Raw genomic sequence first — 17,500 nt, 5'->3', positions numbered from 1 at the left:
CCGGCATGGCCCCGGGCCCCGGGCCCCGGGCCCTCATTCCTGAGGAACGGGGCCCTCTCCTCTCGTACCCCCGAGTCATCCCGAGCGGAGGGTCCCGGCGCGGGAACACGGCGAGACCCGTTGATCTCGTCACGGCATCTAGCCGGGGGTTTGTTAAGACCTGTAGCGTAGTGGTTAAGGTAATTGACTGGGACACGCATGGTCGGTGGTTCTAATCCAGGTGTAGCCACAATAAAATCTGCACAGCTGTTGGGCCCTTGAGCAAGGCCCTTAACCCTGCATTGCTCCAGGGGAGGATTGTCTCCTGCGTAGTCTAATCAACTGTACGTCACTCTGGATAAGAGCGTCTGCCAAATGGCAATAATGTAATCCGCGCGCGGCTCAAAGACCCCCGATGTCAGCCGTTTTTACGGGAAAACAAACCGACCATCGCCGCCCAGACCCGCTTTCAGCGTCTCGTCTTCATCCGCCGACGGGGGGAGAAGGTCTGTTTTATTTTCATCCTCTCCGAGGTACGGCCTCGCGTGGAAAAAGTAAGCGCTTGTGTGTGCGCCTCGGGGTCTTTGGAATAACGTTTGCACGTGTGTCTACACATTGAAGGAGTTGACCTTCGCCCGGTGTGTGACCGTGTAAGAGAAACACGTATAATAAATGTCCAAATCTAACATTACATCAAAATCGTTTGATTTATTTGTAAAAACCAGATGGACTGATGCAGGTAGTAAGCCTGCTTGACTTCTATATTACCTATTTAAACAAGTGGACATTTCATAAAGAGGCAGAAGTGGTGAAGGACTTCAACATACAGGCATCTGGCTCCAACCCCAGTTCTCTCAAGCCCTCTCACACTGGCCATAGATAGATCATTACATTCATATCGCGCTTTTCCCACACTCAAAGCACTTACAGTGATGAGGGGGAAACTCGCCTCAATCACCACCGATGTGTAGCATCCTCCTGGGTGAAACAACAGCAGCCATTTTGCGCCCAGGACGCTCACCACACACCAGCTGAGGTGGAGAGGGAGAGAACAATGTTTCTGCCAGTTCAATCAGGGGGATGATTAGGTGGCAGGTTGAGAGAGCCAGGGTTGGAAATTTAGCCAGGACACCGGGTAACCCCCTACTCTTTGAGAAGAGCATCATGGGACCTCGTCATTTTCAGAATGCGCGAAGTATGAACGATCAACCCTGCGGTTCCACATTTGTAACTGACGTTCCTTTTTCCCAATTCACCTTCGCTCCATTCCTCCGTCCTTGCTTCCTTTCCTTGCCTTCTCCAACGGGTGGAGTGAGTCACAAGGAAAGGAGGCGAGGCAAGGCAAGGCAAGGCAAGGAGGAGGTAAAAATAAGTGAGAGCAGAGCACACACACTTGGGTGGCCACCCTCAGGTCAGCCTGAAGTCACCACCCAAGCCGTAGCCACCACACTGGCTAAGAAGCCCCACACACACACACACACACACACACACCACCCACCATCACTTTCTACGCTTGATGTTTTCAACATCCGCCACTTATGAACGGATTAAAACCCTGCCAACATCACTTCGGGCCACCCGGGTGCTACCCAAAACACAATTTGCCGATAGCATAACGAACGGTGAGACATTTGAAGGCGCGCGGCGCGGCGAATGGGATTGGCAGATAGCGGATGTCGCGGGAGGAGGACTGCGCTCGGGGTTTGGGATGACTCGGGAGAGACGATGCGCGCGTTAGCGTTTCGTGTCTTTCACTGCGCCTGGGTTACATATGGCAAGAGTTACGCGCACCGAGGACGTGGCACACACACACACACACGCGCACACACACACACGCACACACTCACATACGCGCACACACGCGCACACACGCGCACGCACGCACACACACACGCACACACTCACACACGCGCACACACACGCTCACACACGCGCACACACGCGCACACACACACACACACACACGCGCACACACACACGCACACACACACACACACACACACACACACGCACACACACACACACACACACACACACACAAACACACAAAGAGACGACGATGATGATGTCCAACCCCGAAATTACTGCGGCACGGTGGTTCCAATTTGCAGCCGGACGGCGGAATTCAAAGCGCAAATCTCCATACCCGCGGGGGGTCAAAGGTCGGAGGGAGACGCGGCGGTCCGGGCCTTTAATCCCGCGCTCGTGTTTTCGTTCCCGTTTAGCATACAGCTGCGCCCGCTCTTTTCCAGAACGCGACGGCAAGCAGCGGCCAGGAGGAAGAGTGAAAGCGTATGTGTGCCCTCCGCGCCCCGACGCCCCGACAAGCTATGGAAAAACCTGAAAATTAGCATCGTTTTAGTCACTTGTCGTTCCGCGAATCGCCGCACGAAACCCACAGGCACGCCGAGTGAAGATGCGCCAACAAACCGCCATGAAACCGCCAACCGCAGTGAAGCCCCCCCCGGGCATTTCTGACGCCTCTTCTCATCTCTCAGAGGGGAACACTCACTCCGCCTTCCTTTAACCCTTTAAGGTGTGAGGTCACAGAAGTGTGATCAGAATGTTCTCAGGGGGACATTCTAGTGCCGACGTCACAATCACCGCTGGCGATTGAAAGCGTCAGAATGTTCGAAACTTAACATTCTAATACCGATTCTAATACCAGAGTTCTAGAACACCGACTTAGAATTTAGAAAAAACTGCATTCCAAAAAGCCTACTCCCTCAACAGGTTAAGATGGCAGGGACCCAGGTAGGCTGCGATGAGGTCACAAAAGCCTCACCTTTGGCTGGAGGTTGGGATGGAGCAGGACGTAGCCATTGGGGTCCATTGCGAAGTAGTATCCGTTGGGCCCGAGCTGACGGGTGGAGGGAGAGAGAGGGGGTTATTTGGGTGATCACATGGGTCTTACATCGCTGGCTGAGACAAAAAGGGTGCTGATTTTAAGAGGCGCTTTTAAAGCCATTATTTATTATACTCAGGGCCCCCTCTGTGCCTGCAGTCTCATCTGGAGATAGATACTGTATGTGCCACAACCTTTTATGGATAAAAATACACAGAGAGGCCTTAATAATGGGCAGAGTGGCTGGGTTGCGGAAAGGGACACACTCAAAATATTTATATCTGGAGCACATCACGTAGCCCACACAGACACTGCCCCATGTTAAGACTGACATTAATGTCAGACTTTAACCGAGTCTTGTGAAGGTGAGAGTTTAAGGAGACAACAGGCCTTTATTACATCTTTGCCGAATGCCATAGTAAATATGCGTATTTCTCTACTGTGCAAATACATTCACAGCACCGTACATCGCTTAAGGCAGTGAATCGAGGATGAATGCAGCGCACGTGTACGTTGCAGATATTGTGATCGGGGGCGCTTACCGTGAACCGAGGAGTGAGCCTCTTAATGTCTTCCAGAGACACGTCAATGGCCATCACTCCCAGAATCAACTGGTTCTGCTGTGCGAAAGGGGGGGGTGTTCCAGGAGAAACAGAGAGCAGGGCAGGTCAAAGGCATTTTACATCAAACCCAGTTCAGCTCTTTAAGGTGTGAGGTCACAAATATGTGATTAGAATGTTCTTAGCTGAACACTCTGATTGTTGCCGATGTAGCAATCACTGCCGGTAATTAACAGTGTTCTAGAACACTGACAATAAACATTCCAGAAGACCCGCTTTTTAAAATGGTTAAAAAAAAAATGCAAGTGAACTACCATACCGAGACTTCTACGACTTCAGGAACTGCAGTAGCAAGACAAATACACATTCAAAAGTCTGAAGAGATTCAGGTGTAAAATACAACGGGCTAAAGATAGACAGGTGAAGAACAAGTGACAATAGATCGGTTCTAGACAATACCTAGAGTTCTAGAACACTGACTTAAGAGTTTTGGGGGGAAAAAACCATAAGCATTCCAGAAGACCTGCTCTTCGAAAAGGGTTAAAATAAAAAGGCAAGAGCACACTCTACCTTTCTCTGGGATCCGTCCTTGCCATCTCTTACGATGGTCTTGTTGAAAACCGGAACGGTCCCTGTAATTACAAGGCCAAGCTCCTGGGGTCCGAACGTGTCACACAAACAAATACAAGGATGGAACAACAGAACAACACAAGCACAATTTAGATCGACCGGACAGGAACTCAGGTTGTACATCTGAACAGGAAGTTCAGTCAATTGTTAATATTTTTTTTTTTCACCTGCAAGTAAAATTTAATAAGGCACTTTTGCAGAGTTTTTGTTTTGCCGTTAAATATGAATGACAGAGCTCCTTTCTGCAACAGGGCTTTCACTCCACATCGGTCATTTCGCAGCGTACTCAAATTCCCTTCCGTACGAACTGATAAGGAAGAACTGCGTGCGCTGCGTGCCAAGGACGCCGTTGGCCTGTAAGCCTCCGCGCAGTTTCCAGTAAAGACGCGGGAATAACAGCCGACAGGGTCGACACCCTGCCGACCACCGATACAGCCGGCAGGGACACGGGCCCTATCTCCGTCCCTTCTGGAAACTTCTCTAAATAGCCCCAGAAGCGCCCATTACCGTCTAAAAATAACCGCTGGGTGTTTTTCAGGAAAACTAACAATACGTCAGATTTTTGGCTTTTATAAATCGTAGCCGGAGACGAAGCGTACAGAAACCCTCCCCATTAGCCGTGTGTGGATTTGGGGCGAGAGAGCATTGACACGCGTGTGCCACGCTGACCCCATTATCGGGCATGCTCAGAATAGCCCCCCCGTCACGCTGTCCTGTCCTCCATTTTACCCAGCTCTGCAGTAAACGGCACAAACACACCTGCTCACACTCTCTGCTTCTGTGCAGCTGCACAGAGCACTTTCTCTTCCAAGTGAATTTCTAGCCTTTAAGTGTAACGATATACTATTTCTTAAACTATATTTGAAGTCACTTTACACCAGGTACATGAATTGCCATTTATGAACGTATTTGATAGCATGAAGTAATTGATGTACAAATGCATTAAGCATGAAATTAACGAGTAAGTGAATGTGTTAACTACATTAGCTGTTACAGTAAAGTGTTTTTCTTATTCCAGTATGAATTGGCATTACGTAATGTAGTTGTTAACATTCATTAATGACGTACAAATTCATAAACAAAGCTGAACAGCTTAACTTTTCTGTAGTTAGTTAACAACTATCAATCAGTTCATGCCAATTCATGTGACCTTATTGTGGAGTGTTACCATATTTAAATAAGTATTCTACACGTTTCCTGGGATAAAGAATATTAATAACAATATGAAAGTGAGCCCACACACCAGTGCGTCCAGATAGACGTTGGTCCACTGGACCTCCTTGTTCTTACGGTCTGCCAGCACCATCGGCCTCCCCAGCACATCCAGGTACTCCTGCTCAAAGAAGCACATCCTTCACCCAGAGCACATCTCTCACAGAGCATCTAACACAGGACATCTACCATAAAACATCTACCACAGGGCATCTATCACAGAGCATCTACCATAAAACATCTGCCACAGGGCATCTACCACAGAGCATCTATCACAGGACATCTACCATAAAACATCTACCACAGGGCGTCTACCACAGAGCATCTATCACAGGACATCTACCATAAAACATCTACCACAGGGCATCTACCACAGAGCATCTACCACAGAGCATCTATCACAGGACATCTACCATAAAACATCTACCACAGGGCATCTATCACAGGACATCTACCATAAAACATCTACCACAGGGCATCTACCACAGAGCATCTATCACAGGACATCTACCATAAAACATCTACCACAGGGCATCTATCACAGAGCATCTATCACAGGACATCTACCATAAAACATCTACCACAGGGCATCTACCACAGACCATCTATCATTACATTACATTACATTACATGGCATTTAGCAGACGCTCTTATCCAGAGCGACGTACAACAAAGTGCAAATCAAACACAAGAACAAGTGCAAATCACAAGCTATCACAAGATAGTGAGATAGACTGAACCATGATCTCATGCACATGTACCACAGCATGTCAACAGCACATCTACCACAGCAGATCGACAGCACATCTACCACAGGAGCCTACGAAGGCACAGACTGAACGGCGATCTGCCCGGGTCACCTGTGTGTTGATCCGAATCGCTCCGATGCTGGGGATCTCGTAATAATATCCTGGAAGAGAAATGACACGTCACCGTCACTTAAGTCTGTAAGTGCAAACCGTGAACACATCGCAAGAGAAAACCTTTCAGTTTCTGTAGTCTGTTACTGGAAAAAAAACCCAAAGTGTTAAAACGTACAAAATAACCAAGTGCTGAAGGTCAAAACTTTCATGTTTCTTCCATCTTTCTGCAGTCTATTCATGACAAATGAGTCACATTTTGCAGCAGCTTGAATTCATATGAATTAAGTATATTTTTCATAATTGATGCCATTTGAGTGAGTCAGATAATAGATATAAGTCATTTTCAGAGTTTAATGCAATGCAACCATTATCCTAGATGTATGAAGCCCTCAACAATATTTTATTCGTTTAAATAAGATTCTGAGGGATCCATTGTTTTCTGCTCTCCATTACACCACTCAGACTGTAATGCGTTTCTGAGTTTTCAAGAGAAAATGACATGTATTTTAGGAGATTGCCTTTTCCTTCATTTTTGTATGAATAATTCATAGACAGTATGTCTACATTGCAGGCTTAAGTACTTGGACAGTGGCACAATTACATTGGATTTGAAATTAAACTGTGAATGTGAGGTTAATGTGCAGACTGTCAGCTTTAATTTCATAACTTACATGCATATGCAATGATCCATGTAGGGATTACAGCCCTTTGCATGCACGGCTTGTTTTAGGGGACCAAAAGTCATTGGACAAATCAAGATGACTATATTTACTACTGGACTGAAAATCCTTTGCATTCAATGACTGCCTGGAGTGTGTGACCTGTGTATGTGTGTAAAACAGATGTAACCGTAGACATGCTGTCATTGTACTTCGATCATTATTGAGGTCCAAGAGCTCCTTCTGATAATATGTCAAGCCTTTCACATCATATCAGCTGTAGTGAGTTGTGGGGCAGCCTGTAGCCTAGTGGCTAAGGTACATTACTGGGACCCGGACGGTTGGTGGTTCAAGCCCCGGTGTAGCCACGATGAGATCCGTACGGCTGTAAGGCCCTTATCCCCACAATGCTCCAGTCCTGCTTAGTCTAATCAACTGTAAGTCGCTTTGGATAAAGACCTCAACTATATGACTAAATAATAATAATAATAATTAGTGAACAGTGAGCACCTTTGTTGGAACAGGCCATCCGCTGGATGGGTCCTTTGTCGTAGTTGTGCTGTCCGACGGAGAATGTGAATATGCGTACCTGTGGTGGAAACACACAGACCATGGATTGAACTGGTCAGCTCTGATTGTTCGTATTCATTTCAACATGTTCAGTATTTAACCTGGGTCCCTTACATGTGGACACATGCCTTCCTCAATATCAAAACTGTCTTTAAATTATCACTATTAAAACAGTAAATATTCCAAGTGTGTTCGTTGCGTCATTATGGCATCGCGTTCTCACACCGTCAATGAAATAATTCATTTTTGACTTGAAAAGACGGAAACTCAGCGATTGGTATTTAAGTGTGATTAGATCCCATGAGGCAGACCTGCTTGTCTTTGTTGTACTTGTCAAAGATCTCCTGAGCCCTCTCCTCTCCGCCATCAGTGAACAGCATGATGATCTTGTTGCAGTTTGCACGCGTCACGTTTTTCTGTGAAACAACACACACACACACACACACACACACACACACACAGGCTGAGGGTCATTCAGGGATCACACACCCGTCATTATTTTCTCCACACAATGTGGAGCACCACTGTAATGCAACAGGTTAAATTAGTCCAGTAGATGAGGGTTTCCTCCAGCAGGTGGCAGTATTTAATAGTGAAGAACTCGAGTCCATATGCCCAGATTTCATCGTCGGCTCGATTTTTCTAGTTTTTTTTATATCAGTAACCAATGCTTATCAATCAATCATGTGTAACCAATACATGTATAAATCGATTCTGCCGTAGGGATCTTAAAACTACCCTCCTCGATGGCTGAGAACTGCTGCTTTTCCACCTTCCCTTTACCAGGGAGTCAGGGGTGAAGACACCCTGGCCAAATCAGTAGCACTAATTGTTCAGCTAATTACCAGGGGGTAAAGAATTTGGATTCAGGGGGGCCAGATTTGATGATCCCTGATCTACAGCCGAACGGTAGAGAAACAGAAATGGAGAGATTATTAAGGGACACATGAGTAATGGCAGGGAGATCACCATTTGGCCTACTTACCCCCTGTGTACTTGAGTTTATGCTCTTGGCCGTACATCTGATTCTATGTGAATTGTACCTTATCCGACCTGCCCTGTGGTTTGTTCTAATGATCTTGTTCTGCACTATTTGGATAAAAGTGTCAGCTGAATGGAAAATGGACTGCATTTATTTTTATATCATTTATATTTAGCTTTACAATTGCTTTACACGTGGCTCTCAATAACCCACCCACCCACCCACACACACACACACACACACACACACACACCAATGGTGATAGGCTACCACGCAAGGTACCAACCAGCTCCGTCAGGAGCATTTAGGGGTTAGGCGTCTTGCTCAGGGACACTTCGACACGCCCAGGACGGGGGGAATCCAACCGGCACCCCCCCCCCCCCCAAAACAACTACATCCTGAGGTGAATGAAACGTGATGCGGTGTACGGCACTCACGACGGCCAGCTGCCTGAAGGCGAACTCGAAGCCCTTCTTGTAGTCGGTGATGCCGTTGGCGGAGATGTTCTGCACGGCGTCCTTCAGGATCTTCTTGTTGCGCACGTTGGCCTGCACCAGGTGGCGGAAGCAGGCGGCGTCCTTCACGATGGTGTTGAACTGGAGGAGAGGAGGAGCGCCGTCAATGTCTCCCTGCCTGCCGGGCGCCCGGCCTGGGCTAAAGAGCCCGTCTCTGTGCCCTGGATTCACCAGCTCTGCCTACGGGCCAGCGGAGGATGGGCTCCCCCCCTATATATCCAGGTTCAGTGGACAATAGACATCCCCCTATAGCCAGGTTCAGTGAGGATGGACATCCCCCTATAGCCAGGTTCAGTGGACAATAGACATCCCCCTATAGCCAGGTGCAGTGGAGAATGGGCTCCCCCTATACATCCAGGTTCAGTGGACAATAGACATCCCCCTATAGCCAGGTTCAGTGAGGATGGACATCCCCCTATAGCCAGGTTCAGTGGACAATAGACATCCCCCTATAGCCAGGTTCAGTGGAGAATGGGCTCCCCCTATACATCCAGGTTCAGTGGAGAATGGGCTCCCCCTATACATCCAGGTTCAGTGGACAATAGGCATCCCCCTATAGCCAGGTTCAGTGAGGATGGACATCCCCCTATAGCTAAGCTCAGTGGAGAGTGGGCTCCCCCTACAGCCAGGTTCAGTGGAGAACGGGCTCCCGTACAACTGGGTTCCTCTCCAGATTTATTCCCATCAGGGAGGTTTTTCCTCACCACTGTTAGAGGGTTTTTCTCGTTTACCCCATCTAGCTATCTGGGGGCTCAGGGCTGATATTTTCCATTTTTTATTCCCTTCTGTTACTCTGTAAAGCGTCTTTGGGACAGTCTGCTGTGAAGAGCGATACACAAATCAAATGGAATTGAAGCGGAAAAGATTGAATCTCCTGCCTGGAACGCTGGAGCTCACAAACATTTGCTCAGAGGTTTCCGTTTTTTGTTTCCGAAATCGTGCACCCAAGCCGAGACCGCTCTGACAGTTTTAACATGCCAACTGTGCAGACGTTCTTTCCAGAAATCAACAGATCACTGAACTGTAACTCGGCAAAAACCATCACAATACAGACATATCATCATTATTTATTATGATTATGTCTGAATTTACTGCCCAATTCTGTTTATCTCTAGGACGCCCAATGCCGATTTATATTCCTAATAATCTGCTACAACAGCCACACCAATAAGCAAAGTGCAGACGGGCACTGCTCCAGACCAATCAGAGGTGTCATAGTGAGACAGAGACCCGCCCCCTGAGTCATGGCAGCCAATCACAGTTATTCGCAGTGACAGTGACACTAGCACACAGGACTCTATTTTGTAGAGGGAGTATTTTGGGGTAGACTTCTCCCTGAAAATAAGTGATTTACTCATTTACTAAGTCCCTCAACCATTCTTGACTGAAAGATGAGCATCTACATGTTTGAGTGAGCCAATTTATGGGAGAGAAGGACCATACAATACATGTAAATGGCTTCTGTTTCTTTGGAATAGTTGTACAATTTACTTTACTGCAGAAGGTATCAAGTCAGAAAAACTCTGAATTAGCCAGCTAAAGGTAATGAAAGAAAAGAATCACCATTTTTTTGCACAAAGTCTGGAGGAACCACGTGTATTAACACATACAGTATATGACATTCATTATGGCTGCTGTTTAAGCCCATTACAGTGCCTCTTCCCTGCCTGATGGCCAACTCCGCAGATCTGTCTGTAATAAGAGCAGGAGAGCGCAGAAAGCTCTTTTCCTTAAGCAGGCATCACCTCTAATTAGGAGAGGGGTCTTGACGGCTCTCGCACAACCCCCCTGTATAATGAGAGATTGTGTCACATCACGCCGGCCTACACCGCCGACCGCCATTTGAAACTTTTCAGCCTAGTTACTACAAGACGAGAAAGGTCAGGATTCTGAACCTCTGAGATTTCAATAGTTCGCCATGAAAAAAGAATGTACAATTGAACAGATACAGTACTGTGCAGAAGTCTTAGGCACCTGTATAACATTCTGTACAGGTAAGATTCTTGAAAAAATAATTCAATGAAAGGTCCTAAATAAACGTACTATACATTTTACATTACATTTTAGTCATTTGGCAGAATAGTTAAAAACTGAATCAAATCAATATTTTTTTGTGACCACCCTTCGGCGTTGAAACTGCATCACTTTTCTGAGATAGCCAACGCTGTCCTGCAGTTCTATAAGACAATCAGCAGGGACGTTGTTCCAAGCATGTTGGAGAACTTGCCTCAGTTCTTCTGCAGACTTTGGTTGGCTCCTTGTTTCTGATCTCAGACAGCCTTGATCAAGTTTTTATGGAAAAAGCAATCAATCGCTTACAGTGATATGTTACCTTTTTCAATGAAATACAAAAATGTCTCTGTAAAATTAAATCTTTTGGAAAATGAATATTTGGAAATCTCAAACGTGTTCTTTCATACAAACACACACAAATAAATAAACATAAATATAATAAAGTCTAGGGTGCCTAAGACTTCGACACAGTACTGTATACGTGGCGTGCGCTGGTGTGGCAGTGCAGACGACCTTACGCACTCTGTCAGAGTCGATTTAACACTGAGCGTGTCTCTGTGCTGCGTCTGCTCCGTGCCTATAGAAAGCACAGGGGAACAGGACTGTTTGAGGATTTGTGTGCAACAGCGCTGGGTACGGTTCGACCGTGACGAGGAATTAAACAGATCCACGTCCGCTCACACGACGGAGGTCCAAGCGGGCACACGTCCAGCGATGAAGCAGGGCTTTGTGGGAAACACGGAGCGGCCAGCGATCGTGCGTGTTGTCTCCCGGTCTGCTCCCGGCAAACCAGCCTCATTCACACACCGTCACGCTCACTCTGCCCGACACCTTCCCTGGGGCGGGAGAGACGTGTCTCCTGAACGCCGCCAGGCGGTTAGCATGCACACGCCCGCGTTGCGCGGAGGCCCACCACCGACTCTCAGCCTGAGCGCCGTTAATATGCGGTCGCAGGCGTACACACGCACGATGAAAGCTACGGAAGATAGGACAGGAAGGTTCGGAGATGGGAGGAACAGTGTGGGAACGGACGTTCACGTCTGTGAAATGAAACCATTCATCGTTATTTCAGAGCGTGGAGATATTCTGACCCATCCTTCAGCGTTAGGAGTTTCCTTCGGATCGGCGTCGGTTGGTGGAGCAGTGTGACCTTTCCGGATCCGAGGCCTTCCGGAAACTTCAAAGTGTCCTCAAAACCGCTCGACGTCTCGGTCAAAAACACATACTCCGAGACACTGTCAGACTCTGTCCTGGAGGGCTGCAGTGTCTGCTGGTTTTCGGCTTGTTCTCGACACACGTGGTTCATTAAAGTCATGGATTGGCTAAAGAGTCCACGCACCTTGTTCTCGAAGCCTTAATTGACAGCCGATTGAAAGGAAACCACAAAAGCCTGCCGACACTGTGGCCTGATGGGAATTCAGTTTGACACCCCAGCTCTGAGACGTCAAGCAGCACAGAGACGCATGGCAAAAGCTGAGATCCCGGGAGAAGCGTCTGAAAGCAGCCCTGGATGCCGGTCCCTGTGATATCGGCGTTTAAATCTGACGCTCTGCCGTTGGCACCTGGCCACCAGTTCTAATATCAGTGGTGAAATTAAATCGGCTGCAATTTGTCATTCAGCTGTTGTGATGCTGTAAGTATTCCAGGAAATGAATACGAAGGAGAAAAAAAAACTAAAAAACTGCTCTCAGGAAAAAAAAAGCCTCGAGCTTCAATTTAGAAGCTAACAATTGAAAAGCCTCCTGTGGAAAAAACATGCTAGTATCAATCGGGGCTCGAGTTTGGGTTTATTGGAAGCGGCTAAGTATCGTCTGAAGGCTTCTCAGAGCATCCTTTGGAGCGATAAAACGAAACAGACGACCGTTTCCACCGCTTCCTGCCAGGCTGCAGTGTGGCTGGCGTGATGGATTCTGGCTCAGAAGACAAGAGCGCCGGCAGTTTCACGCAGAACTCCAGACAAATCCATATCTCACTCCTTCTCATCTCGCGCCCTACTTCCTAAAACCGACACGTTTCAGCGCTGCGTCGGGCCCGCAATCTTCCGCTCCGCCACCTGGGAGAACGGCAGCCCACACCTGGATGAATACAGGGGGAGCGAAAGGACTCTATCGCGTTGTCTCGGTCTGTTTTGGTTCGCGCGTGGAATCGGATTCCGCTTTATCTTCATTGTTTTTTTGGTTTTTTTAAAGATATTTTTTAGGCCTTTTTCAGCTTTATTGGACAGTATATAGAGACAGGAAGAATGGGGGCGAGAGAGAGGGGAAGACATGCAACAAATTGTCAGATGGTCGGATTCGAACCGTTGACGTCGCGGCTCACAATGAGCATGCGGTCAGTGCTCTGCAGGCTGCGCCACCGAGACACCCCTTATCTTCATTGTTGACGTTACGACGTCGTCTAGGGGTTGGACAGGAAGAGGTTAAAGGCTTTCATTTTGAAGAATAGTGACACGTTATTATTAATATTGAATACAAAAAATATATATATTTTTGGTTTATTTTGGTATTTCCACTGTAAATTCAGCGGCAAGGCTGCAACACTTTCAAGGCTTTAATTCATCTAGCGAAATACGGCATTGGAAATATTGTTGTAAAAAAAAGTTGGCCTTGTTCAGAAGTTTTTTTCCAGAGTAGAGAGGAGTGACAAATGCTGCATGTCTGGAAGCAGGAAACTGGGATTGAAACCAAAAGAGCAAAGCTGGCACTGTCAGTGCATTCCAGGTCTACATTTCACAAATCATTACGACACAGATACTGCAACCTAATGCTCAGAGATAGACAGGTAGATAGATCATTACATTTATATAGCGCTTTTCGAGACACGCAATGCCAGCGACGAGGGGGAAACTCGCCTCAACCACTACCGATGTGCAGCACCCACCTGGGCGATGCATGGCGGCCATTTTGTGCCAGAACGCTCACCTCACATTATAACGAAGGCTTACGATTGGCTTATGTCACAAAACTGGATACTTTTCAGTTAGGCGCACAGCCTTGTGCATGATTTGTATTTAAAGGACTGTGGTAGCTGCCTGACGGTTGGTGAACATGGTAAACAGAAACAGGTGTGTGGCTGCTGTAAACATTAGAGAGGGAGTTCGTTGGCGACGCTCACCTGGACCACGTTGACGTAGTCGTCGTCGGACAAGGTCTCCAGCATTTCGCTAACGGAAGTGCGAATCAGCTTGAGGGTTAACCCGGAGACACTGCCACTCCTGTTGGGAACAACAAACCCACACCGTAAGCAAAGCGCAGAACACAAACCGCCTTATTCTACCATCCGATTAACAACAATACATCGGACCCAATAACGCGTTACTTCTCCATTTTCACCCATCATGAAATTACAAATGACTGTGGGGGAAAATCTAAAAATATTTTAGTTCCCTCACAATCATTTTGGGAAAAACCCTGTAAATATGGCCTTCATTCTCGAACCGAGCTACATTTTTCCAACCGCAAATTCAGACATTCAGTGCTCCTGCGAGCGAGCTTTCATTTCCGCCGAATAAAAGGGGGCACACTTCAGAAGTGCCTGAATGCCTAAACGCTGGGCGCTCTGATGAATCTTTCACACGGACGCGAGTGTGTCGGAGGCCGAATCGTCCATTAAGCCAGGCTCGGCGTCGGGAGCGGTGTCTTCGAGCTCTGATGCTCCATGAAGCCGTCACACCACCGGCTGCCGTACGCTAGCAGACGACGCCACACTTTGATCTTACCCGCGCCGTGCCCAGAGTCAAAGCACATCGCCGTGGCGATGAGCCGGAATGCTAATGAAGCGCTAACGCCGATGAATACATTGTGGATGAGAGCGTTGGAGTTTTCCACGCCGGGGTGGAGGAAGACCTGGATCCCAGGCAAAAAGAGTACGACAGGAGGCACGACAAAATTGTTCAAATTACCGTTCATCGGATGTTTCATACTTTAGACTGTAACAGAGAAATATAATATAAACTGTGTCAGGTTTACACAACCTTAGTAATATCCTTGGCGGCAATTGTATTTAGTAAAGAATAAATAATAGTAACTAAAAAAATATTGCGCAAAATCGCTTGGCGTTTTATGTAGAATTATAATTTACACATGCTCCTGTGCACTGGTTCAACGGGCATGTCTGCTTTGGGTTCCAAACCACGCCCCCTCAGAGATACAGTTATCACCCTCGGCTAAAACCTGAGGCCATTGGCCGCGGGCACTAAAACTCTGGGTGATGTCACAATTGGCAGCAGACATGATAGGTTCCATGTCTGAGCCAGTTAAAAGCCCTGACACAGGTAGACACAGCAGCTGTTCACCGATGTGACTGGAGTGGGCTGTACAGCACTCCCTGTACAGCAGAGACCCAACAACGTTTGTGAATCCCTGGAGCAACGCGTGTCAGAAAGGAAGCCTCCCCATTACCCTAACAGCGTTTACGTAACGGCCGATCGATCAAGAGCACCGATATCCTATTAAACGACGAGATGATAAGCAGCACATGGATTTTTCCCCCGTCGCCGTCCTAGTTTAGTGCTGGCCGGCGTCCAGAACTGTTACTCTATAGTGGGCCACGTTAATTGTGATTCTCATGACCGCATCGCTGTTTACCGTATGCAGGATAATGCGCACTCCAGACGGTTAGGAATTACTCACGCGTCCACCAGAATCAGCATGTCCTTCGGTGAGGCCGCCCCCTGGATATACCTGCAAAAAGAAGCGAGACACTCGTGGAATCATTATATTAAATACGAACCCCGTTTGACCGGGGGACGGAATGAGTAATGGGAGCCTGCCTTATGGAAATGTCAATGCGTAAGTAAACCGAGGGCGCGATTTATTAAACGGCGCATTTCTCAGGGCACATTAGAGGGGGGAGTTTACGAGTGTCCTGAACGGGTCTCTCAGGGCGGGTTTTTAAATAAAGGGTATTAAACAGTTAGGAGGAGAGGAGAGGAGAGGAGAGAGCTCTCGGGGGTGAGATCCGGGTGAGAAACAGACGAAGTGGAGGTGAAACAGCAGGCTCAGGGACTCACCATGGCCGCCTGCGGACGTCGTACAGGTCGATCTTGCTGGGCGTTTTGCTGGAGTCCACCCACGGAGAAGCTGGAACGGAAAACAACACACAATGGCGTCCGGTTCACAGAACAACACCGGGCCGCTCCACAACCGAGGGCTAAAGGCATCACTAAAAAAAATCTAAAGACATATCCATCGAACGTCATGTTTTATTTAAAGAAAGGTATTCAGTGCTGGATAGGGGAAACGGAACTAGGGGTTTCATCTCAGCCCTCTACCCATTACTTCTTAGAGCCTCTTACAAACCCCCTGCAGGAAAATCAATCTTGGAAAAAGATCTATCCACGAGTATTGATGAAACTCATTGGAGCAATCGTTCATTTGTACCAAAAAATCCTGCCCCTCCACTCATGCTTTACAGCTGTCTCAGTAGAGGATGCTTTAAGTTGTGGAAGAACCTATGCACTTGTAAATCCTTTGGATTAAAAGCGTCTGCCAAATGACGAAAATGTAAACGTAAAAAATGAGTAGGGGTGACCAGTTGGAGGGTTGCCAGTTCGATCCCACCCTGGGTGTCAAAGTGTCCCTGAGCTGGACACCTAACCCCCAAATGCTCCTGATGAGCTGGTCGGTGCCTTGCATGGCAGCCAATCACCGTCGGTGTGTGAGTGTGAGTGTATGAATGGGTGAATGAGAAGCATCAATTGTACAGTGCTTTGGATAAATGCTACAAGTTATGAGTGGACTGGAGATTGGGTTCAGTATGCAGTAATGGTGGAATCAGGCTTTGTAATTACACTGAAACCCCCTGGGGTGGCTCAGGGTGTGCATGAAGGCTGGAGAAAGACCCAGCCAGGGCTACACTGTGGTGGCTGGAGTATAAATTTAGTCCCAGGCTTTAGGCCTCGTGGTCGGTCCTCTCTACAGAGGAGGGGAGTGCCCTAGGTGATACCGTGTGACGGTGAGATGTGTCTGAGCTGTGAGTTATCTCAAGGAGGGCTACACTGACCCAGCGAGGGCTACACTGTGGGGGCTGGAGTATAAATTTAGTCCCAGGCTTTAGGCCTCGCAGTCAGCCCTCTCTACAGAGGAGGGGACTGCGCTAGCTGACTAGCCGGCCGTGTGACTGTGAGATGAGTCTGAGCTGTGAGTTACTGTGGTGGAGGGATGCAGACATTTAGCATTTAGCATTCACCATTTAGCATTTAGCATTCACCATTTAGCATTTAGCATTCACCATTCACCATTTAGCATTTAGCATTCACCATTTAGCATTTAGCATTCACCATTTAGCATTTAGCATTCACCATTCACCATTTAGCATTCAGCATTCACCATTTAGCATTTAGCATTCACCATTTAGCATTTAGTCGCGTCTCACCTGGGTAGTAGCGAGCCAGGCCGGTGGCGCTGCCGAACACCTGCCACAGCAGGGTGGGGTCGTTCTCCCGGTTCCGACGGAACACGTCCTCCAGCGCCTTGGTCCAGTTCAGCTCATTCAGCACGATGGTAGCTGGAGCAAAACCACAGAAGAAGAGCAATATATGTGAATGGCTGGAGCGGTCCTCTTTCACATTTTGAACGGAAGGCCTGCTTCTATGCGTTCGTGTAAGTTAACTTGGAGAAGATATGACGCAGTGGGGTAACAGGACCATGATAGACTGTTGTCAGCTGTCGT

The 17,500-nt window shown here is 47.7% G+C and overlaps 1 protein-coding gene across 1 annotated transcript in view; it reads right to left on the bottom strand.

Annotated features, from left to right (window-relative positions):
- The window catches only part of cacna2d1a (calcium channel, voltage-dependent, alpha 2/delta subunit 1a), a 121,173-nt gene that overhangs the window by 31,822 nt on the left and 71,851 nt on the right, over positions 1-17,500 (bottom strand). Inside the window, exons 7-18 of the mRNA XM_061229166.1 lie at positions 17,204-17,335; positions 15,840-15,909; positions 15,460-15,510; positions 13,943-14,042; positions 8,738-8,896; positions 7,630-7,734; positions 7,259-7,337; positions 6,087-6,136; positions 5,258-5,347; positions 3,955-4,038; positions 3,367-3,441; positions 2,765-2,839 (exon numbers count right to left, since the gene is read on the bottom strand). Of these exons, the coding sequence (XP_061085150.1) occupies positions 2,765-2,839; positions 3,367-3,441; positions 3,955-4,038; positions 5,258-5,347; positions 6,087-6,136; positions 7,259-7,337; positions 7,630-7,734; positions 8,738-8,896; positions 13,943-14,042; positions 15,460-15,510; positions 15,840-15,909; positions 17,204-17,335 (1,070 nt within the window). The remainder of the gene's footprint in view (positions 1-2,764; positions 2,840-3,366; positions 3,442-3,954; positions 4,039-5,257; positions 5,348-6,086; positions 6,137-7,258; positions 7,338-7,629; positions 7,735-8,737; positions 8,897-13,942; positions 14,043-15,459; positions 15,511-15,839; positions 15,910-17,203; positions 17,336-17,500) is intronic.

The sequence above is a fragment of the Conger conger genome, chromosome 19 (assembly GCF_963514075.1).
Source record: "Conger conger chromosome 19, fConCon1.1, whole genome shotgun sequence".
NCBI classification, from domain to species: Eukaryota; Metazoa; Chordata; class Actinopteri; order Anguilliformes; family Congridae; genus Conger; species Conger conger.
The sequence above is the reverse complement of the archived record's forward strand: the minus strand, read 5'-3'. Positions and strand labels throughout refer to the sequence as shown.